Source organism: Pinus tabuliformis, chromosome 1_2 (assembly GCF_031772625.1).
Source record: "Pinus tabuliformis cultivar Carrire ecotype Pingquan chromosome 1_2, CPIR1, whole genome shotgun sequence".
In the NCBI taxonomy this organism is placed as follows: Eukaryota; Viridiplantae; Streptophyta; class Pinopsida; order Pinales; family Pinaceae; genus Pinus; species Pinus tabuliformis.
The window spans coordinates 987,432,175-987,455,880 of NC_142298.1; the positions used below are offsets into that span (position 1 = coordinate 987,432,175).

The 23,706-nt window shown below is 40.9% G+C and overlaps 1 protein-coding gene across 1 annotated transcript; it reads right to left on the minus strand.

The window, feature by feature from the left end:
- Positions 1 to 3,620: 3,620 nt before the first annotated feature.
- On the minus strand, positions 3,621 to 18,827 carry LOC149209350 (alcohol-forming fatty acyl-CoA reductase-like). The gene is made up of 10 exons (XM_089398591.1): positions 18,722 to 18,827; positions 14,517 to 14,646; positions 14,334 to 14,428; positions 14,146 to 14,249; positions 13,825 to 14,030; positions 13,614 to 13,714; positions 11,830 to 12,176; positions 4,166 to 4,331; positions 3,858 to 4,023; positions 3,621 to 3,753 (listed from the first exon to the last, which is right to left on the minus strand). Exons 1-10 carry the CDS (start codon positions 18,825 to 18,827, stop codon positions 3,621 to 3,623), a joined length of 1,554 nt encoding a protein of 517 aa, XP_089254717.1.
- Between the last annotated feature and the right edge of the window lie 4,879 nt (positions 18,828 to 23,706).

Genomic DNA, 23,706 nt, shown 5'->3' on the forward strand with positions numbered 1-23,706 from the left:
TGGACAATGGAGCAAGTTGAAGTTGCAGATTGTGCTATCAAGGAAGAGGAAGCCGTGATGATTGAGGATGTTGCAGATATGACAACGATGGAGGATGAACTTGAGATTGATCAAGTTGAACCAGGATCGTGCAGTTTGCAGACATGGATGGATGAGGATACTCATATGGAGGAGCCTCATGATGATGATGTAAGTACTATTGATACTTGTGTTTCACTTGAGCATTTGGTAGATGGACCGTATGCAGGGAAGGGCAAAATCAGTTTGTCGATGCAAGGGAGCATCTTACCGTGGATGACTATGGTGAAACCTTGTATGGAGAAGCAAGGATTGTTGACTGTTGCAGGACTTGTTGGGGTTGTTTATGACCTTATGGTAGAAGGTGCAAAGGACCGTGACAAGGGAGGAACATGATGATCGTTGTGGAGGATTGGGTCATGCTTTAGCCACATGGAAAATTGGCTATGTGCCTGGCATGACTCATGGACAGATTGGAGGGCACACACTTGGGTATGATGATGCTTGGGTGGAATTCTCATGGCTGAGACCAAGAGCAACTCTTGGTGGAACCTTTAGCAGAGGAGCCATGATGGGAGAGACTCGTGATGTGATGATGATGATATGGTTGGGTGACTGAGTTCACTAGACTGAAGATTGCAGACTTGGATGAGGATGACCGATTGTTGTGATGGGTCTACTTGGTTGGACTACATGGGAAACTTAGTCATGGACATCAGGTTGGAGACATGGAGCATGGAAGTCTTATGCAGGGACATTGTGCAGGAGCACTTATAGAGGTGTCACTTATGGGCATCCAATGAGGAGTGCTAAGGCAAAGATGTTGTGCAGATGGATTTGCTAGTGTGACATGGGGATGTTTTCCTTATGAGTCGATGGAGAGGTTGTGAACTTATGTACAACAAGGCCATGGACTTGGATGGAGTTGTGAGAAGACTAGGGAGCATTCCTACTACATGGAGAGCTAAGGCATCTTGCAGAGACCTTTGGGCCGAGACTTGTATGCTTGCTAGATGTGGGTTGGGGATGGTTTATGGAGCTCATGATGACATGAGATTGTTGTGACTTTTGGGGGACTTCATATATGGTTGACTTAGAGGATCTGATGCATTGAGGAGCTGAGGTCAGAGACTTTGATGCAGGATGGGGTGCATACTTTCAAGTACATGTATGGGAATGGCTTGGAAGAGTGACTTGATGTGGAGGATCAATATGAGACACTTCGGAGTGATGTAGTTACAACGATGATGATGCCTTGATGGTAACACTTGGGCATGGGTTGAGCCGAGACTTAACCACCTTTGACACATGGGAGCTGACTGATCTATGATAATGGGCAGCACATGGATAGATGAGACAGGTGTATACTTGTTTTTATAGCAGACTTGAGGGATGGCACATTGCAGATATGATGGAGGTTGCTTCATGGACATAGATGTGGCACATCGAGAGTCGGTTTGATGAGATGATCTCTTCATATGGAGGAGATACACATATGGATGATGATGTTGGGATAGATGTGGCTGATTTCAAGTAGCACATTGACACCAAACATCATGGACAGCATGTTGCAGATGAGATGAGGACTACTTCATGGACCTAAGCATGGCCTAGACTTGTATGGAGATGGATTCTTGATCGAGTTGAGGATGTGACAGGATGTTTTGAGAAACGACTGATGGTGGCATGAGGATGTGCATTCTCATGGTTTGTGTGTGAAGGTTGGATTAACTACCCAACTAGTTCAGACATGGGGGTTAACAATGTGCAGAAATGTGTTAGCATTGTGTTGGAGTATCATGGCAGCAGTTCACATGATGACACATGAGGAGGTCGACACGGGATGTTGCAGTGAGCATGTAGCTTGGATGGAGGGGCTAGCCTTCCATGGTGGAGAGCAGCATGTGGAGATTGTGACAGGGTGATCGATGGTCATTGATTGAGATGATCTCTGATGTATGACATACTGATGAGGTGTATACCTTGGTATGGTGACCTTGGTGACAGATGGTTGCTCAGGCGAGACATGGTGGAGATAGTGATTATACGTATGTTGCAGAGATGGTTGCAGTATGTGGAGGAGTTGACATCATGGATATTGATGATCTTGGTGGGTGGCTACCAGGATGATATGTTGTCGAGGACGACAATGATTTCAAGTGGAGGAGGATGTAACGTCCTCCGGTGTGCAACGCAGTTGGGCGCCGGGCATGCGCGCAGTCGAGAGGCGAGTTAGAGCGCACGACAGTTGTGCGATGGAGCTGCGACAGGCGTGCGACAATACTTGTGACGAAGACATGCAATAATGAATATGCGATGACATTTATACACCGGTTTGAGTGTGGAGCGAGACACTTAAAGGCCGATGACGATGGATGGCGGGCCGACTTGTATTGTGGGCGTTTGAACATGGTTAAGGGGTATGCACACAAGGTTGGGTGGTCGCCTGGGCAGCCCCACCCACACACATTGTGATGGATATAAGTGTAATGTGTTGAGATGCATTTGAACCATCGCAAGTCATTCGATCATCTCTTGGGAACTTCGCACATAGAAGAGGAGTGTGCAGATTCTAGTGTGCAGTACAAGAGTGGAGGCACACATCTCATGCGCCGGTCTTGGGTGAGCGCACGGTGAAGGAAGGTCACACTTGGTGTTGGGTGAAGGTGCGGGCGAAGGTGCGCCTGGTGGTCAAGTAAGGCATGCACAGTGAACGTGTGGCGCCCGTTTTGTGTGAAGGCTTGGCGTGGGTGTCTTGGCGACTCGGGTGAGCGCCCGCCCATCGTGCAAGTGTGCATGAAGGCTTGTTGGTGTGTTGGTTTGTGAACGGAGGAGTGTCTCGGGCAGAGGCGCCCGTGTGTGGCGACTTGGAGGCGCGCCCAAGTTAGGCAAACGACACGATTGTGCGACGAGGTGAACGAAGGGTTAGAGAGTCGTGCGGCAACCGTGCGGAGGTGCCAACGAGATGGGCAACCGAGTTTGCTGAAGTTGTGAAAATTGACTAAGTGTAAATTTTGAGGTTCCCTAGGATTTAACTTGTACATTGTAAAAGTGAAGATTGATTAATATATATATTTCGGGCAGACTCATTGTTCAGGGAGTTGCCCCTCCCTTTATACTGTGCAATTGTGTTCTTGTTATAATCACTGTTGATAATGAATGAGTATGGTGTTCATTGGTATAAAGGCTAAACATAATAATACTTGGTTGCGAAACACAAACTATGTAGGAGAAAGTGAATTAGGCGTAGTCCACGAACATAAGTATTGGTGAAAAGAAAGTGTTCGGTGGTGCCGCACCTCGGTAAGAGCGGTTGAAAGACTACCGCTAGCTTGGGGGCGTGACAAGACGCCTTCAGTGTTTGTGATCTCAAACTTGTGAGTTGTAACATTGTCAGCTATAGTAAAAATGATTGCTGAATAATTATGTATTAGAAAATATATTTATGGGGCGCAACACAACCTTCCGTTAAAGAAGACGTATGGTTCGTACAACTCTACTCTCCTTATCTCCTTAAGCAAGCTCCTCTGCGCCCCTTCATATTCATAGTTTAATAGATTTGGAGACTGGCAGCTCCATCCTTTCTTTTTTTCAGCACATATTTAACTAGTCCAGTGATATGAACATCTGAAAAAGTAACGAACCCAATCAATACAATTGGCGTCGAAGTTGAACGCTTTCTTGTCTTCCTCCGACATCCTTTGCCACAGGCCTTCAGTGTTTGTGATCTCAAACCTGTGATTCATAACATTGTCAGCTATGGTAAAAATGATGGCTGAATAATTATGTATTAGAAAATATATTTACGGGGCGCAACACAACCTTCCGTTAAAGAATACATATGGCTCGTACAACTCTCTGCTAAGCACATGACTTTGTTGTATCTTCGAAGCATCTGTTTGTAACGTTCAGTGAAGTTGCAACACAAGACTTTGTTCACTACATTGAATACCTGTTTTTCAACACCACCACTCGCTGTCACGTACGTTTTGAAGTTCAGAGGACCTATAAAAGAAAGTGTGGAGTATATATTAAAGATTAATTACCTCTATGGGTGCTTTGTAACGTCGATGCATGTATTGGTGAAAGCTGGTCATGCTCTTTAGAAAACAGAGCTATTTTACATGAATTATGTTCCCATCTTTACCAACACAAGGGTGTTTCGAAAAATACTTATATGCCTCGTCTGCTGCAACAGAGTGACGCAATGGATTCGCAACAGATGATGTGACACGATAAAAAAAGAGGCCGTTCTTGTATGCATGTGCGACCATAGCTATGATCATTGTGTTTACAACCATATCTGCGGGAATCTGTTAATCATCAAACGAACAATGTCAAATCTAAATACCAAGCAATCTATGTATTTATGAACAATAAAATTTAAATAGTAAGCAATCTATATATTTAGGAACAACCATACGGGAATTGAAGTGACTGACCATGTCTAAAATGAGTTCTGGGTCAGCTAAGAGGTGTGAAATTTGTCCTTTTCCGTACCCTATTACAACGGTGTGCATAGTTCTGCGTGATATTCCGAAAAAAAAAACACAGGATCAATGTGAATAATGATGTGATAGTGATATTAATAACATTATCATGAAATATTTATGTGTGCTATCCAGATTCTAGCAATAAAGGATGGATATTTATGGACACCTGGTGCCTTCCATCCAGCCTAGTGTTGAAAATGTAATTTCAACTGTGCAACAGTTGAGCCGTGCAGCAACATTAAGACAATAACCATGCGCATGTATTCCTACCAAAACAACTCCAGAAAACCACCAAGCTTATCGGACCGCTTTTGCTCAGCAAGCGATTTATTACTTCACGGAAACCATATGAACGAGGCTATAGCCATATAGAGGTCCCACAAGCCACGTCATCCTTTTATCGCAATTTCCGCTTCCGGAGGTTCGCACACAACACAGTCGATTACCGATGGCCGATTCCCCTAGTGGACGTGATATTATATAAACTGTAGTTGATATTCTCGTTGGGTCCGCAACCGTTCATCGCAATCGGGGTTTGCCCTTGGCCAAGGTCCGATGCGATATCGCTATCGGCGATCGCAAATCGCATATGGTCAGGGCCTCACCTCCGCTCTGATTTCCCGATGCGATGTGCCGAACCCGATAGGATCCCAAATCTCCCGTGCATATACTTTCAAGTCCAGTTTCTGCCTATGATAGTGTAACGGCATATATACGTGAGTTTTGCCACCGTTTACTTCAGTAAAGTAATCAATGGTATTTACTCCGGTTGGTAGAATATAGGTAAAAGACTTTTAATTTTAATGTTTTTTTTATTGTCGGGAGTATGGCAATATGTATTTTTGTTATGTTGTTTATTGCACATACAATGTAATGGGAAGGGAATGAACAGAGTAGCACTGTGTATGTTTTTTTTTTGGTTGACTTCGTATGGTAAGTGAAGAACGCACAGCAGTCCGAAAACGATTTTGATGCAAATCATATGCTTTGTAATGTAATGGTAAGAACGCACAGCAGTGCGAAGACGAAGTCGAAGTGAAACCAGAACAGGGCAAATAATGTGTTGAGTGCTGGAAGTTTTTTTTTGTAATATGAAAAGTGCATAATGTGTATTTTTTTTATTACATCAGTATATGTAAAAGTTTGTTTTTTACAGCAGCAAATGTAAATGAGATTTTTACACACAGCAGTGTAAAATCTCACAAGGAGACAGAGTAATATTTTGTTGTTGAAATACTTTTTTTTGTTGAATCCCTTTGAGTGGAAGAGGATAAATTTTGTATCAGGAATTTTATTTTAATGAATACAAATCTTTTTATGGGTGTGTAATACTCTGTTCTCAGAAATAAATTAAAGCTTCTCTGTGCTAAAATCCTAGAGAGAAACAGAGCATTGTCTGTGTGTTCAGTCTATTTTGTTTTTGGGATTTTACCAGAAAAATCCCTAACAGTGGTATCAGAGCATCTCTAGGCTCTTTAAAGGTGTTAAAGAAGCTGAAGGAGGGAGTTTTCTATTGCAGCAGTAAATCTTCTCCAGCAAAGTAAAGTCTCAAGCAAAAGAATCCAGGTATTCCTCAAAGTTTTTTTTGTGTAGCTGCTGAAGAAACAATCAGTATTTTAAATACACAATCAAGGATTTAGAAGCATAGCCTAGAATGCAAGGAATGGCCAGCACAAGCACCAGCATGGGTATGTTTAACACCCAGCTCCCACAATTTAATGGGAAAAACTATGACTATTGAGCAATAACCATGAGAGCCCTGTTTGCCTCACAAGATTTATGGCAATTAGTTGAATATAGATTTGAAGAACCAGCAGATGAAAATGAGTTTAATAGATTGACTCAGGCAGAGAAATACCTATTGAAGAGCAATAGGAAGAAGGATTCCAAAGCCCTTGTATTTTTATATCAGTCAGTGCATGAGAGTGTGTTTCCAAGGATAGCAGCAGCCAAGACATCCAAAGAGGCATGGCAAACCCTCAAGACAGCCTATCAAGGCATGGAGAAAGTGAAGAAAGCAAAACTACAACTGCTGAGGAAAGATTTTGAGAATCTGAACATGAAGGAGTCAGACAATATTGACTCATTCTTCACACATGTGATTGGATTGGTCACACAAATGAGGACTCATGGAGAAGTTCTTGAAGAAAGGAGAATTGTGGAGAAACTATTGAGGGTCCTACCCTCAAAGTTTAATGTGATTGTCACCACCATAGAAGAGACAAAGGATCTCTCAAACTTTTCAGTTGATGAACTTCATACATCACTGATAACATATGAACAGAGGTTGAGTAGAAATGAAAACTCATCTCTAGAGCAAGCCTTCAAGACCCAGATGTCCTTTGGAAGAGGAAGAGGTCAAGGCAGAGGAAACAAGAGAGGAAGAGGCAGAAGCCAGAACAGAGGTGGAAGGAACAGTCCAGCAAATGCTCAAGGAAGAGGCAGCAATCCAAATCAGAACCAAGGCCAAGGCAGCAGCCAACAAAGAGGACAACATCATGCTCAAGGACAAAGGTATGAAAAATCCAATGTCCAATGTTATTATTGTAAAAAATATGGGCACTATGCAAATGAATGTAGGAAGAAGCAGCATGATACGAGTAATAGATCAAATGCAAATATCACTAGAGAAAACATCAGTCAAGATAATGTGTTGTTAGCTTGTAACATGGCTGAAAAAAACAGTGAAGATATATGGTTTCTAGATTCCGGTTGCAGCAACCATATGACAGGAAACTTAGCCCTGTTTTCTGCCCTAGATAAAAATATGAAATCACAAGTCACACTTGGGACTGATAGTAAAATTTCTGTTATGGGAAAAGGAGAAGTTAAAATATTTACAAAGAAAGGTGAAAACAAAACCATAGCAGATGTCTATTATTTTCTTGGAATGAAGTGTAACCTCTTAAGTATTGGACAGCTTATTCAAAAAGGTTACAATGTTTTCTTTGAGAATGATGTATGCACCATCATGGACAGAGCACCTAGCAAATGATGTATTGCTGAAGTGAAGATGACAAAGAACAGGATGTTCCCTCTCAGAATAAGGGCAGATTTGAAAAACAAAGATGTAATTGCAGCAGTTATCCAAGAGGCTTTCCAAAGTATACCAAAGGATGAAAATTGGTTGTGGCACTTGAGATTTGGACATCTCAACTTTGGAGGTCTTAACTTGTTGAGCAGAAAAGGATTGGTAAGAGGATTACCATTGATAGAGAAACCGGACAGCCTTTGTGAAGGTTGTATCTTGGGGAAGCAACATAGAGAAAGTTTTCCATCAGGGAAAAGCATAAGGGCAAAAGCACCCTTAGAGATTGTCCACTCAGACTTATGTGAACCGATGCAAACTCCATCATTAGTAGGTAGCCAATATTTTCTAACATTTATTGATGATTTTACAAGAAAGACTTGGGTTTATTTCTTGAAGAACAAAAGTGAAGTGTTTGAAAAATTCCGAAATTTCAAAGCACTTGTAGAAAACTAAAGTGGGCTGCATATCAAAGTTCTAAGAACTGATAGAGGAGGTGAGTATATCTCCAAAGAATTTCTACGTTTTTGTAGAGAAAATGGAATACACAAACAGTTTACCACTAGGTACACTCCACAGCAAAATGGAGTAGCTGAAAGGAAGAATATGACCATCATGGATATGGCGAGGAGCATGTTAAAGGCAAAGCATTTTCCAAATGATTATTGGGCTGAAGCTGTACATTGTGCAGTTTACATTTTGAATAGGTGTCCTACAAAAGCAGTGATGAACAAAGTGCCGGAAGAAACATGGACTGGGAGAAAGCAAGGAGTCACCTACATGAAAATTTTTGGATGTGTGGCTTATGCACACATTCCAGATCAGCTAAGGAAGAAGTTGGACAAAAAAGAGGAGAAATGTATTTTCATTGGATACAGTGAGGAATCCAAAGCCTACAGGTTGTATATCCCATCTACTAAGAAGTTTTTTGTGAGCAGATATGTTCAGTTCATTGAGGAGGAAGCTTGGGATGGAAGCATAGAGAAAACAGTGAATGTTAAAAACTGTTTGTCTCATGATGAAGATGATGAGGAGATGACTGAAATACATACCCAAACAGCAGCGCCAACACAAGGACAGCAAGGAACACCCTTGAGGATAATGAAAGTGCTTCTCCAAGCACACCACAAGGAGGAAATTCAAGTGCTTCTTCAAGCACTTGCACACCAAATGAAAGAGGTAAGAAGTTCAGAAATCTAAGTGACTTTTATGATGAAGGTATGAATTCATTATTTGCTTTATATTGTCATGTTGATGACCCTATTCATTTCGAAGATGCAATTAAGGATAGGAAATGGATAGAAGCTATGGATGAGGAGATTAATGCTATAGAAAGAAATAAGACATGGGATTTGGTTGAGCTACCAAAAGGTAAAGAAATCATTGGAGTCAAATGGGTTTACAAGGCTAAGAGCAATATTGAAGGCAAAATAGAAAGACACGAGGCAAGACTTGTTGTGAAGGGATACAAGCAACAATATGGGAGAGACTATGAGGAAACTTTCGCACCGGTTGCAAGAATGGAAACCGTGAGAGCAGTGTTGTCCATAGCAGCTCAAAACAAGTGGAAAGTTTACCAAATGGATGTGAAGTCAGCATTCCTAAATGGAGTGTTAAAGGAAGAGGTCTACATTGAGCAACCTCTAGGCTATGAGAAGAAAGGCCAAGAACACAAAGTGTGCAGATTGAAGAAAGCGCTTTATGGGCTGAAGCAAGCGCCAAGAGCATGGTACAGTAGGATAGATTCCTATCTACTGGAGAATGGATTTGACAAATGTGAGGGAGAACCCACCGTCTACATCAAAGAAAAGGATGGTAAATTGCTAATTGTTGTGTTATATGTTGATGATGTTATTTTTAAAAGTAATGATGACTACCTCATTGAAAACTTCAAATCAGTCATGAAAGAGGAATTTGAAATGACTAACATGGGTTTGCTGAGATACTTCTTAGGAATAGAAGTAGATCAAAATGAAAATGGAATTTTTATCTCACAGGCAAAATATGTAAATGAAGTGTTGGGCAGATTTAACATGCAAGAGTACAAGGTAGCAATCACTCCCACAGTGATGGGATTAAAACTCAGCAAAGAGGACAACAGCAAGGATTTTGATCCTAGTTTGTACATGAGTATAGTTGGCAGCCTTATGTATTTAAGTGCAACTAGGCCAGATATAATGTTTGCTGTTAGTTTAATTTCCAGATTCATGGAAAGGCCAAAAGAAGCACATTGGCAAGCAGAAAAAAGAATTCTGAGGTATGTCAAAGGTACTAAAATGTTTGGCATTTTATATACTGTCTCAGAGTGTTCAGATTTAATTGGATACACTGATAGTGATTGGGTTGGAAGTGTAGATGATCAGAAAAGCACATCCGGTTATGTTTTTCACATGGGTTCAGGAGCCATTTCATGGGTTTCTAAGAAACAGCCTATTGTGGCGTTGTCTACAGTAGAGGCTGAATATGTGGCAGCTACAGCAGCAGCATGTCAAGCAGTTTGGATGAGAAGGATGTTAAGGAGCTTAGGCCAGGAGCAGGCAAAAGCAACGATGATTTTTTGTGACAATAGCTCAGCTATTGCATTATCAAAGAATTCAATGTTTCATAAGAGAACGAAACACATTGACACAAGGTTTCACTACATCAGAGAATTGGTAAGCAATGGAGAAATCACTTTACAACATTGCAGGACTCAGGAACAGGTTGCAGACATTTTGACAAAGCCATTGGACCAGAAAAGCTTCGAATTTTTGAGGAAATGTTTAGGTATGATTGAATGCCCAGCAGTTGAAATTAAAGGGGAGTGTTGAAAACGTAATTTCAACTGCGCAACAGTTGAGCCATGCAGCAGCATTAAGACAATAACCATGCGCATGTATTCCTACCAAAACAGCTCCAGAAAACCACCAAGCTTATCAGACCGCTTTTGCTCAGCAAGCGATTTATTACTTCACTGAAACCATATGAACGAGGCTATAGCCATATAGAGGTCCCACAAGCCACGTCATCCTTTTATCGCAATCGCCGCTTCCGGAGGTTCGCACACAACACAGTCGATTGCCGATGGCCGATTCCCTTGCTGGACGCGATATTATATAAACTGCAGTTGATATTCTCGTCAGGTCCGCAATCGTTCATCGCAATCGGGGTTTGCCCTTGGCCGAGGTCCGATGCGATATCGCTATCGGCGATCGCAAATCGCATATGGTCAGGGCCTTACCTCCGCTCCGATTTCCCGATGCGATGTGCTGGACCCAATAGGATCCCAAATCTCCCGTGCAATTACTTTCAAGTCCGGTTTCCGCCTGCAATAGTGTAACAACATATATACGTGAGTTTTGCCGCCGTTTACTTCAGTAAAGTAATCAATGGTATTTACTCCGGTTGGTAGAATATAGGTAAAAGACTTTTAATTTTAATGTTTTTTTTATTTTCGGGAGTATGGCAATATGTATTTTTTTTATGTTGTTTATTGCACATACAATGTAATGGGAAGGGAATGAACAGAGTAGCACTGCGTATGTTTTTTTTTGGTTGATTTCGTATGGTAAGTGAAGAATGCACAACAGTGCGAAAACGATTTTGATGTAAATCATATGCTTTGTAATGTAATGGTAAGAACGCACAGTAGTGCGAAGACGAAGTCGAAGTGAAACCAGAACAGAGAAAATAATGTGTTGAGTGCTGGAGGTCTTTTTTTTGTAATATGCAAAGTGCATAATGTGAATTTTTTTTATTACAGCAATATATGTAAAAGTCTGTTTTTTACAGCAGCAAATGTAAATGAGATTTTTACACACAGCAGTGTAAAATCTCACAAGGAGACAGAGTAATATTTTGTTGTTGAAATACTTTTTTCTAGTGAATCTATCTGAGTGGAAGAGGATGAATTTTGTATCAGAAATTTTATTTTAATGAATACAAATCTTTTTATGGGTGTGTAATATTCTGTTCTCAGAAATAAATTAAAACTTTCCTGTGGTAAGATCCTGGAGAGAAACACAGCATTGTCTCTGTGTTCAGTCTATTTTGTTTTTGGGATTTTACCAGAAAAATCCCCAACACCTGAGAAAGGCTCTGCCAAAGTACTTTCAATAATGGTCGGTCGGAGGATGACCACTGGAACATTTCCCCTCAATTTCTCTATTAGCATTTCTCCCATAGCTTTGGTAAATGAGTATGTATTTGGCCACCCAAACGTTCTTGCCCTGCATGAATGAATTTGTCTAATACCTTCTTTTCCAGAATGACATCAATGAGAATTACAATACGCGTCTAAGTGTGACTCACCTTTCCAAACCCAATTCTTTGAGACGCTTCACTTTGGCGTCTTTTACCAAACTTGTGCTTGCAGTGTGAGTAGTTGACGAGGCCTGTTGTTTGAGTTGTGTTTTCTCTAGTGTGAGTAGTTGACGAGGCCTGTTGTTTGAGTTGTGTTTTCTCTAGTAAGCCAAATTCTGCTTCAATATCTAATCTCAGAGGTGCACTGCTTTCGCCCTCAGGTCCTCTACCGTTCATTAGAGTGTGCCCCAGATTTAGACAACTCTCTTTTATTTGTCCACTTTTGCCTCCTACAACGTAAGCTTTTGTACGTTCCATATATATTAGTCCAATGACAGTTGAGAGTGATGCAATATCTGTTTTGCTAACGCATAAGAATGATTGTTTTTCCTCCTCTTCCACTTTAAACACGGTTTTTCTTTGACCAGGAAACATAAAATATATAAATTAAAAATTAAAACTATAACTATGGATCAGTGCTTTTTTTGGTAACCCAGCTTCATCGTTACAACCAAGGGATTTAACGTTTAGATTTTTTAATTTTTATAGATTATACATTACTTTTACGGCCAATTGAACTGCCACTTAAAATTTTAAATAAGTTTTTTAAAAATATTTATAAAAAAATATAATTAAATAAAAATGATAGATAAAATATTTATTCTCAACTTATATTTAAAAAAGCTAATATGATTTATTTATATATAGAAATATTTATTATATTTATATATCGAAATATTTATTACTGTTAAAAAATATAAAATAACATGTTATTAAGTATGCCAAGTTTTGATGGTAATTGAGTACATTATTAAAACAATGATTGTGATAGGTCATTAATTGAAATTTGTGTGGTTGTTCTCACTTGTATAATCATTCATATGTATATATGATTTTTTTTATATAAAATTGTATAATTTTTTATCATAAAAAATAATTAAAAATATTTTAAAAAAAAATTATATTACCTTGTGTAATTTTTTTATCTAATTAATATAGAATTGTTATATAACCCTTAATTTGAAATTTAAAAAAAAATATTAATATTATATATCAACATAGTTCTGTGTTAACTTTTGATTTACTAAGAGTTCAAAGAGATAAAAATCTATGAAGCTAGAAAAAAAATTTAAGTGAAAGTTGGTGGTTCCACCTAGCTAAGGATAACCCAAAAATAGATTATATAAACTTTTGTAATATTTTATGAATTTTTTATTTTTTTAATATATATTAATATAGATCTATTTCAACTTCTCATCTACCCAGCTTTTAGATGGGTCAAATTTCTCAATATACAAAATTTCTTTCATTAATTAAATTTATGTTATAAAAAAGCTATAGTTACATTGTTATAAGAAATTAATGTTAGTGTAAATAATTTTAATTTAAAATTAAGAAAAAATAGTTTATTTTTCATATAAATTTAAAAATTAAAAAGTCAAAATAAACCTGAATAGAAATTCAGGAAATTTGAGATGGATCAACGTAAAAATAATATTGATAATCGAATTATCATATTTGAAATATCTAGCATCCATAAAATTATTACAAATAATTGAAAAAAAATTACAGTTAAAAAAATTCAAATTTTTAAAATTATATGTCAAAATAATATTTTATTTTTACTTTTGGGATTTTAATTTTATGATTAGAAAATTAAAATCAAATATACCTGCCAACTTAACTACCAAATTAATGTAAATTTGTTATGGTTTAAGAAAGCTATTTTCTTCTTTAAACCTTTCATAAACTTTTCTAAAACTAATAGATAGAATCATAATATGTCGACTTACCCGTGGAGACGTGCAGGAGGATTTGAAGATTACGACATCGTTTCGCGAATTCCACAATATTCTCAGCTCCCTTTGTGTTGACATTCAGAGAAATATCATACCTACGTTGTGCGAAAAGTTGTTAGTCTTTACATTCAGACATAAACGCTTTCCTAATGGCGACGAGTAATCAGGTTGTCTAGATTAATCAGCACTGGAAATACAAACGAACCTGTCATCAAACACGGTGCTCGCTGCAATATTTACAATGGCATCCAGATTTTTCCAGAGGTGCTCTCTGCTGCTCTCCGTATCAATTCCAAGATTATGATCCGTTGCAATGTCTCCAACCACAGGAACAACTTTCTCCAATACGAATCTTTCGAAGCTGTCTCCATGTTGCTCCCTCAATCTACTGAACAGCTCCAGTTTCAAAACCTGTCATTCATAGCAAAGAGATGACATCATTCGTAGGCAGAGCATTGGCCAATTTTTGAGGCTGACAGTGATAGGAGAATTTATGCGAATTTTTTGACATCATCAGATTTCTTACTTCACTTTTCAATCGGATTTTGGCAGACTCGGCATCATTCGCCCTTAGCAAAACAAAAATGCGGCCTATCCCGGGCTGCGACCGCAATATTTTTTCGATGAAAACTGGAACAAGTAAACAGCAGTTAAGCTTCATTATCATATATATATATTAGAAAAACAAAAAGTGGTCTCTGAAATATTTAATACTTTTTCCAGGGAAACCGGTCGATCCAGTCACCAATATGTTCTTCTCACTGAAAAAGTCAACAATATTTGACGCCATCGGTCGTACTTTGATAAATCTGCAACTCGCACACAAAAATAGTGTTGTATTATTATGTGTGACATAAACAATCTATCTTCAAACGTCGTATTTATGTTGAAGCAAACAGCACAATTGTTGTTGGAAGGCAATAAACAATATGATATCCGCACTCCAGCCACAGAGCAAAAGAAGCAGAATGGAATAAGGCGAAGCACATAAGCATATAAAAAGTCGCAATACGCTTCCGCTCAATCTCTGAAGAAACAAACGTGTATATAACGGCTAAGGAACCAGCTTTACCTAACCCAACGATCCATTTCCGATGACTCACAAAGTTATCAATAAAGTAGGCAGGGATTTTGTCATGCACCCAGCACCGCCATAATTTTTTTTTTTTGGTATTTTTAATCAATGCTGGTTCTAGCGATAATCGCGCGTGTGGAAAATTTATTTCTGTTTGATAATAAATATAACGGTCTCTGCATTTCAACCTAAAGGTTGGAGTGTAACGTAACTCACTTGATGTCAACGGAAAATACTTTCCGGTGGTTGTGGATATCACTGTTTTCTCCGCGGTTCTCTGCGTTTCAACCTAAAGGTTGGAGTGTAACGTACCTCACTTGATGTCAACGGAAAATACTTTCCGCTGGTTGTGGATATGACTGTTTTCTCCGCGGTTCTGCTAACTTCTAACAATTGGCTATGGCATTCAATGGCATTCAATAACGCTGGCTCAGTCACGTGAAGGGATGAGGTCCGGTGGTACTCCAGGGATGTGTACCCTCGAGCTTATCGGTCCCCTGTCACGCCTCCAAGCTGGTGGTAGTCTTTCAACCGCTCTTAGCGAGGTGTGGCACCACCAAACACTTTCTTTCTACCAACACTTATGTTCGTGGACTACGCCTAACCACTTACTCCTACTTAGTTTGTGTTTCGCAACCAAGTATTATTATGTTATCCTTTATACCAATGAACACCCATACACATTCATTATCGACAGCAATTATAAACGAGAATCACAATTGCACAGTATAAAGGGAGGGGCAACTCCCTGAATGATGAGTCTGCCCGAATTATATATTATACAATCTTCAATGTTACAAGATTTTACAAGTATACTTGGAAGCACCAAGTTTTATACTTAGCCAATTTTACAACACAAGGGAAAACTCAGTTGCCTAGCTCGTCAGCACCTTGGCACGGTCGCCGCATGACTTGCCAATCCTTCGTTCACCTTATCTTCGTGCACACTTGCACGATGGGCGGGCGCTCACCCGAGTCGCTAAGACACCCACGCCAAGAATTTGCACAAACCGGGCGCCACACGTTCACCGTGCACGCCTCACCCAACCACCGGGCGCTCCTACCCGCACCTTCACCCAATACTGAGTTCAATGCCTTCCTTTGTGCGACTAGCCCAAGAATGGGCGCATGTGTAAACTGCGCCTTCCTTCCTCCTTGTATTTGCGCACTAGAACTGCGCACTACTCCCTTTAGCGAAGATGTATGAGCGAGTTGGATTATTGTCCAAATGCCTCCATCGCATTGCAACATATATCCAAGTGTGGGGCTAAGTCTGGCTGCCCAGCCGACTTTCCCAACGCACTTTGCACACCCCTACTTCATCGTAAAACGCCCCAACCGCATGTCGGCTTTGCTTTACATGTAGGTCGGCCTCCATAAGTCTTCGTTCCATGCTCCATGCATATAAACATGCCAAGTCTCCTCCATATTGTTGCATTATCGCTGCACAACACTCCAAGAGAACTTCACATAACACTCCAACTGCACTTCGCACATCCAACCGGCGCGGTCATCCATGGTCACACTTCGGGCAGTCGTGCCAAGGACCGCAGGTCCTTACATCCTCCTCCACCTGAAGTCGTTGTCGTCCTTGACAACATATCATCTTGGTAGCTATCCACCAAGATCATCAATATCCATGATGTCGACTCCCCCACATACTGCAAATATCTCTGCAACATATGTAGAACCATTATCTACATCATGACTTGTCTCGGCAACCATCTGTCACCAAGATCACCATACCAAGGTATACACCCCATCGGTATGTCATACATCAAAGATCATCTCAATCCATGATCATCGATCACCCTGTCACAATCTCCACATGCTGCTCTCCATCGTGGAAGGCTGGTCCCTCCATCTCAAGCTACATGCTTCCCGCAACATCTCTTGTCGGCCTCATCATGTGCCATCATGTGAATTGCTGCCATGATATTCCAACAAATGCTAACACATCTCTGCACACTGTATGCCCCCATGTTTGAACTAGTTAGGTAGCTAATCCTACTGTCACGCTCAAACCATGAGGATGTACGTCCTCATGCCATCATCAGTCGTTTCTCAGAATATCCTGTCACATCCTTAACTTGATCAAGAATCCATCTCCATACAAGTGTAATCCATGCTCAGGTCCATGAAGTAGTCCTCATCTCATCTGCAACATGTCATGATGCTTGATGCCAAGCCATCCCTGAACCATCTGTCATACCTGCTCAACCTGTTTTAAGGACTCACTGTCATGAGCAGCTAACAACGAGCCCCATCTTCTTGTCCATCTAAGAAGATGTGGAGGGAGTAGAACCTGAAGGCTCTCCCTCACTAATCAACTCAATCCATCTGTGAAGATCCTCAATCTCTATCCTCTATAGATAAGTGACCCGATCCTCCTCCCGGACATTCGGCCTCACATAAACCTCATCATCATCATCATCATCATCCTCAACTACTTCTAGCCTTCTTGACAAATCCAAGATGCTATCTGAAAGTGTCCTGATGACCAATGACTGCTCGATAAGCTTTGTCTCAACCATGGACAACCGCTTACTCATATCTTCCATACACTTCTCATCCTCCATTTACATCATTGCCAACTTACAATCAGGCCTTGTCACTCCAATGGTTGGCACACCAATGGGTACATCTTCCCTTCCATCGTAAATGTACAGCTTCCTCAAATGTTGAACAATCATAGCATCAAAATGTTTCATGAATTCCATCCCCAGCACAGCCTCATAGTCATCAATCCGCACTATAGTGAAGTCGACCTTCCCCGTCCATTCACCAAGTGTTGTGTCCACCCTTTCAGCTTTACCAAGAACTTCAACAGGAGGAGAATTGACTGTCTTCATCTGTGCCATCGCCGGTACAAATTTTAGCCCAATTCTTCTTGTAGTATCTTCACCCATGAAGTTGTGAGAGGCCCCACTATCTATCATAGTGAGTATATCAGCACCTCCAACCTTCATCCGATCATACTCCAACCTGTTCCTCTCAGGATCCCTTCGAGAGATCACCTTTGTAATAGCAGCAGTACCAAGTATCAGCATCATCCCCACAGAAGCTTCCTCATTCTTCGCATTAGATTGTGCAATCGTAGCCACTTTCGGTCTAGAAGGACGATTCTTCACTGTATGTGGTCCAGCACATATCCAACACTTCAAGGCTTTCTTCGTCTTCGAATTATCATCAGATTTTGAAGCATCATCCTTCTTCTTCTCCTTCGGCTTATCGGACTTCTTCTTCCTATCATCAGAAGTCTCATCATAATGCTCCACCAACCTGTCCACAGTAGCAAAAGCTTCCTCAAGTGTTCTAATTCTCTACCTCTTCACTTCATTGCGTGCCCAAGGCTTCAATCCAATAATGAAATTGAACACCTTGTCCCTCTCCGCCATGTCAGGAAGTTCCAGAACCGCACTTGCAAACTCCCGCTGATATGTCTGAAGGTTCCCAATCTGCTTTATGAACTTAATTTTCATCCTTGCTTCCCACGTTTCATCTGGAGGACTGAAATGAGCCTGCAAAGCTTTCTTCATGTCATCCCATGAAGTAATGTCACCAGCACTGCCATTGGCAATCTGATCCATCCGTCTTCGCCACCACATCTTAGCATCATTTCTTAAGAACTGAACAGCTATCTTGACCTTCGTCTCATCATCAGATAGACCCAATCGTTCCAAGTATTGCTCCATGTCCCATAGAAAGTTACCAAGAGTCTTTGCACTCCTTGTACCAATGTAAGATTCTAGTTCCTTGACTTTCACATGCGGCACTCCTCCACCTGAGTTATGCCTCACAGCATTCTTCAACACCGCGATCTCATCTCTGGCTTCATCAAGAGATTTCTTCAAGTCCACGATCTCTGGAAGACCCTGGTCTCTTGCTTCTTCAACCTCTTTGACCCTTACTTCAAGTTGTGTACACATAAGATTAGTGTACTCGTGTTGAGTCTGGAGTTCATTGAGCTCTTCCTTCATCTTTGAATTGGCCTCTTGCTCCTTATCGAACAAGTCCATCTTCTTACTCCAGAAAGTCTCTAAGTCCTCCATCCTTTCCAACACTTTTTCCATAAGTGCCATAGTAGCATCCTGCACACTGTGACTAGACCCAACCTGAGATTCAACTGCCATTGCTAACAGCTTTCTTCTTCTTTGCAATCTAGTTTCGACCATCCAACAGCTTCACCAAGATGCCTGCAACCTGAACCAGCCCTTATTCCACTTGTGTGTGAAACAACTTCCTTTCCCTGCAAGTACCTGCTTCACTGTCTTCAATTTCCAAGTGTTTCCACACCTGCACTTTGTCACGAGCAACCCTGCTCACTAGCTCCAACCAAGCTCTGATACCAACTGTCACGCCCCCAAGCCGGCGGTAGTCTTTCAACCGCTCTTAGCGAGGTGCGGCACCACCGAACACTTTCTTTTCACCAATACTTATGTTCGTGGACTACGCCTAACCACTTACTCCTACTTAGTTTGTGTTTCGCAAACAAGTATTATTATGTTATCCTTTATACCAATGAACACCCATACACATTCATTATTAACAGCAATTATAAACGAGAATCATAATTGCACAGTATAAAGGGAGGGGCAACTCCCTGAACAATGAGTATGCCCGAAACATATATTATACAATATTCAATGTTACAAGCTTTTACAAGTATACTTGGAAGCACCAAGTTTCATACTTAGCCAATTTTACAACACAAGGCAAAACTCGATTCCCTAGCTCGTCGGCACCTTGGCACAGTCGGCGAACGACTTGCTGATCCTTCATTTACCTTGTCTTCGTGCACACTTGCATGATGGGCGGGCGCTCAGCTGAGTCGCCAAGACACCCACTTCAAGACTTTGCACAAACCAGGCGCCACACGTTCACCGTGCACGCCTCACCCAACCACCGAGCGCTCCTACCCGCACCTTCACCCAATATCGAGTTCAACACCTTCCTTTGTGCGACTAGCCCAAGAATGGGCGCATGTGTAAACTGCGCCTTCCTCCTTGTATTTGCGCACTACTCCTTTTAGCGAAGATGTATGAGCGAGTTGGATTGTTGTCCAAATGCCTCCATCGCATTGCAATATATATGTAAGTGTGGGGCTAACTCTGGCTGCTCAACCGACTTTCCCAATGCACTTTACACACCCCTACTTCATCGTAAAACACCCCAACTGCATGTCGGCTTTGCTTTACATGTAGGTCGGCCTCCATAAGTCTTCGTTCCACGCTCCATGCGTATAAACATGCCAAGTCTCCTCCATATCGTCGCATTATCGCCGCACAACACTCCAAGAGAACTTCGCATAACACTCCAACCGCACTTCGCACATCCAACCGACGCGCTCATCCATGGTCGCACTTCGGGCGATCGTGCCAAGGACCGCAGGTCCTTACACCCCCCCCCCCCCCCCCCCCCCCCCCATCGATGGCTGAGGTGTTTTGCTATGCATCTAAGGGTTGTGCTGCGTTGTAGGGCATTATCCATTGTTTATGCGGAGACGAGAGGTTTCTTAAGGTTCATTTGCCCAAGGCTATGCCATAGCTCTGGCTAGCCTGGTACGCACCCCGCCAGACTCTTCTATCTTTCATGGGGCCACTGGCTACATCTGGCCAAGCTCAATCCGGAACCCCGTCATGATTCATTCAGCTTAAGCTTCTGGTACTAGTTGCGCCATACTGTAACTTTTTTCCTGTTTTGTTTTTAGCTTGTTGTTCACAGTTTCTTTGAGTTTGAATTATCGTTCATTCCTCCTAATGGGTTCTCATGTTATTTGTTTGCTCTACATGGCCGAGGATGAAGCTATCAACTTCCAGCAACCGTTCATCGGGTCTACTTGGTGTTGTTCGCTCCCTCGAGTTCTTTCGGGTTCCAAATCGTACACAGGTATGTACCTATTGGCAGATTTCTGGTAGGGTTACATCTAGGTTTGAATGTTAGTCGTTATTCTTTGAATGGTGAGAAAAGGGTCTATCTCTATAAATTCTTTGGAAGAAGGCCAAGTGGCCTGACCTTACGTCCCCTCCTCATTGACACAAAGACATGGCAAGTATCTCACACCTCACCAGCGTGCGCTGCACTCGTCAGGCTTCACGGTAGCCTATTCTCGGTATATCTTGCCAATCTGTGGCTTGAGTTTCTCAGTATCATAATATGATTACGCCTTCAGGCTATATTTGAAATTTCTTTGTAATTAAATTTGTTGTATGGGTACAGTACAGGGTTTTACCTTGGTGGTTGACTCTTGTAGTCTTTCTTTAAAAATTATCATTGCAGTGCACAACTATTAATTTTCTTTTCCATTTATAAAGTTATGGTTATAGCTTTCGCGGCCTTTCCATAGGCTACCTTCAATTGGGTTGGATTATTATCTATTGTGCATTGTTTTAAATTTTAAATCATCTCTGTTTAACGTCACCCCCCAGGGCTTGGTTGATAGCGACGGCTTAAATATTGTATTGGTTCAATGGAAGTCTGATGATATTGTTTTGTTTAAGCTTAATTTCACTTGCTGGATTGTTCTGGTGGCATTCAGTTTAAGCCACACCCATATGGAACAAGATGGCTGTCTGGAAATCCTGCGACGCTTGAGGGCATTCTCCTATAGAACTAACCCTAGAGGTCGGTCGTTCTACCAAAAGAATAGTACCACGTTTTCTCATTGTATTGTCTTTATTAATCTTAATACCACTACTCAGATGTCAAAATAAAGTTCACTGTTGTTGTGGCAAGAATGCCATTTGTCGTGTTTTTTTTTTTTTTTTTTTTTAAACAAGTTCTTTAATTCTGTTGTTTATTCGCACGGATATATATATATATATATATATATATATTGGCTTGCTTCCAAATTCGCTATGGGTTATCTACAGTCGAATGATAGACGGAAATTCTGTTTTTTCTTTTTTGTAACTAAAACCCTTTCGAATACTCCTTTTACCATTCAACTATTCCTCGCGGGTTCTTGTGGTACATGGTCCCATGCTTGAACCTCCATGCTCTGTTCCTTGATTTTTCTATGTTCTCATGACCTATTTGAGCTTAGGTGGCAATCTCTAATACTTCCAACATCTGTCTACCAGATAGGTTTTTAATAGTCCTTTTTAGGTTCGGCCTTCTGTTCTATGGTCTCCACTGTTCATACTTGAATTTCCACCGTATAATATTACCTTTCCTTTTATTTAATCCCTACTATCTTTTTCCATAGTTACCCTCCAGGTTAATTTAAGGGTAAACAAGGCTCGGCCCTTCCGCTAGACTATAATATCATTCTACAGTGTTGTAGAGGAAGTAACCCTTCTGAAATAAAAATGTTTTTCTAATATAAAACAGAAGTTTACTAGCTAAATTGTTCCAAGAGAGTTCTGTACGTACCTGTAGTTGCTGACGAGTTGGAATCTTCCAGATAGACACCCAAACCTGGATCTGCTTCAATTCAATCCACCCGACCTTGAGGTTCATCTTTCGAGACTAGAACCTCCCCCCTTGCTACTTGATAGACCACAGTCTTCCGAAAGTTGCTCGTACAGTGAGCAGGTCTATTTGGTCCTTACTAGACTTAGCCTTCTTGCTTTTTCCTTCTTGGAAATTTTTCTCCTTTTCTCTGCCTGTCACTATAGTGCAGAATTTTTCCTCTTTCTCTCTGCCTGTCACTACAGCGCATAATTTTTCCTCCCTTCTCCCTCTTTCCTGGAAACCCTCCAGTTAGGGAAGGTAGTTAGGGTTGCTTCCTCAGCAACCGTTTTTCTCACCTCAAGAGGACAACTTCCTCCTTGAGGATTTACCTTTTTCAGAAAACACTTTTTACATTTCACAATCAACCAAAATTATATTTAACTTTTTAATCAAATACTAATAACAAGTTTAGTTTATTTCTACCACAGTAAATCAAATATTTACATCGTTTTCCCGGGGCATTACATCTTCCCCCTTGAGATTGGACATCGTCTCGATGTCTATCAGCCATGAACAGTCCTGGATAAGTCTTTCTCATAAATTCTTCATCTTCCCAAACGGCTTCCTCAGGCCCAAAGTGCTGCCACTACACTTTAACTTGGGTAATATCCCGCTTCTGTAGTGTTACCTCTCTCCAATCGAGGATGCTCAGTGGTTCGACTCGGATTTCTCCTTCCGGTTCTACCTGCAACATGCAACATCCTAAGTCAGTTTTTTGTTAAAAAGAAAACATTTAAACTAATCTATCGGAGATAATTCTCACCTAAACATCCTGCCAATTAATCACATGTCTAGGATCATAAAAATATTTTTTTAACACAGAGACATGAAAGACATTGTGGACCCGTATATGACTTAGTAGAGCACGCTGATAAGCCAGCGGCCCAATTCTTGCTAAGATCTAAAATGGTCCACAATATTGAGGTGCCAACTTAGTAGAGCACGCTGATAAGCCAGCGGCCCAATTCTTGCTAAGATCTAAAATGGTCCACAATATTGAGGTGCCAACTTAGCACTCCCACTCCACTGTAAAGTGCTCTTCTTTGCTCGAATTCTTACGTATACATGATCATCGACCTGATACTCCTTAAACCTCCTCTATCGGTCAACGAAGTTCTTTTGCCTATACTGAGCTGCTTTCAAATTAGATCGTACATTTTTCACCAATTCTTCCATTTCCTTAAGCATCTTAGGACCCAACATCAATCTGTCTTCTGGTCCACTCCAGCTTGAGGGGGTGCAGCACTTCCGCCCATACAATACTTCAAAAGGGCTCATGAGCAATGATGTGTGGTAGCCATTATTGTATGAAAATTCAACCAAGTGCAAATAATCCTCCCACTTGGTTGGTTGTTGCATCACATATTCTCTTAACATATCTTCTACCACTTGGTTCACCCGTTCAGTTTGCTCATTCGTTTGAGGGTGATAAGCCGTGCTAAAATTCAGCTGAGTTCCCAATTCTTCAAACAACGTCTTCCAAAAAACCGATGTAAATTTTACATCGCGGTCTGAAATTATTGTCTTTGGTAACCCATGCAACTTAAATATGTTCTG

Coding starts and splice junctions, on each gene's coding strand:
- LOC149209350 (XM_089398591.1), bottom strand. CDS start 18,827: ATGGCAGTTGAATCTCAGGTTGGGTCTAGTCACAGTGTGCAGGATGCT. Junction 14,429..14,516: donor CTTCCAACAACAATTGTGCT/GTTTGCTTCAAC, acceptor TGCGAGTTGCAG/ATTTATCAAAGTACGACCGA. Junction 14,031..14,145: donor AAATCCGATTGAAAAGTGAA/GTAAGAAATCTG, acceptor TATGAATGACAG/GTTTTGAAACTGGAGCTGTT.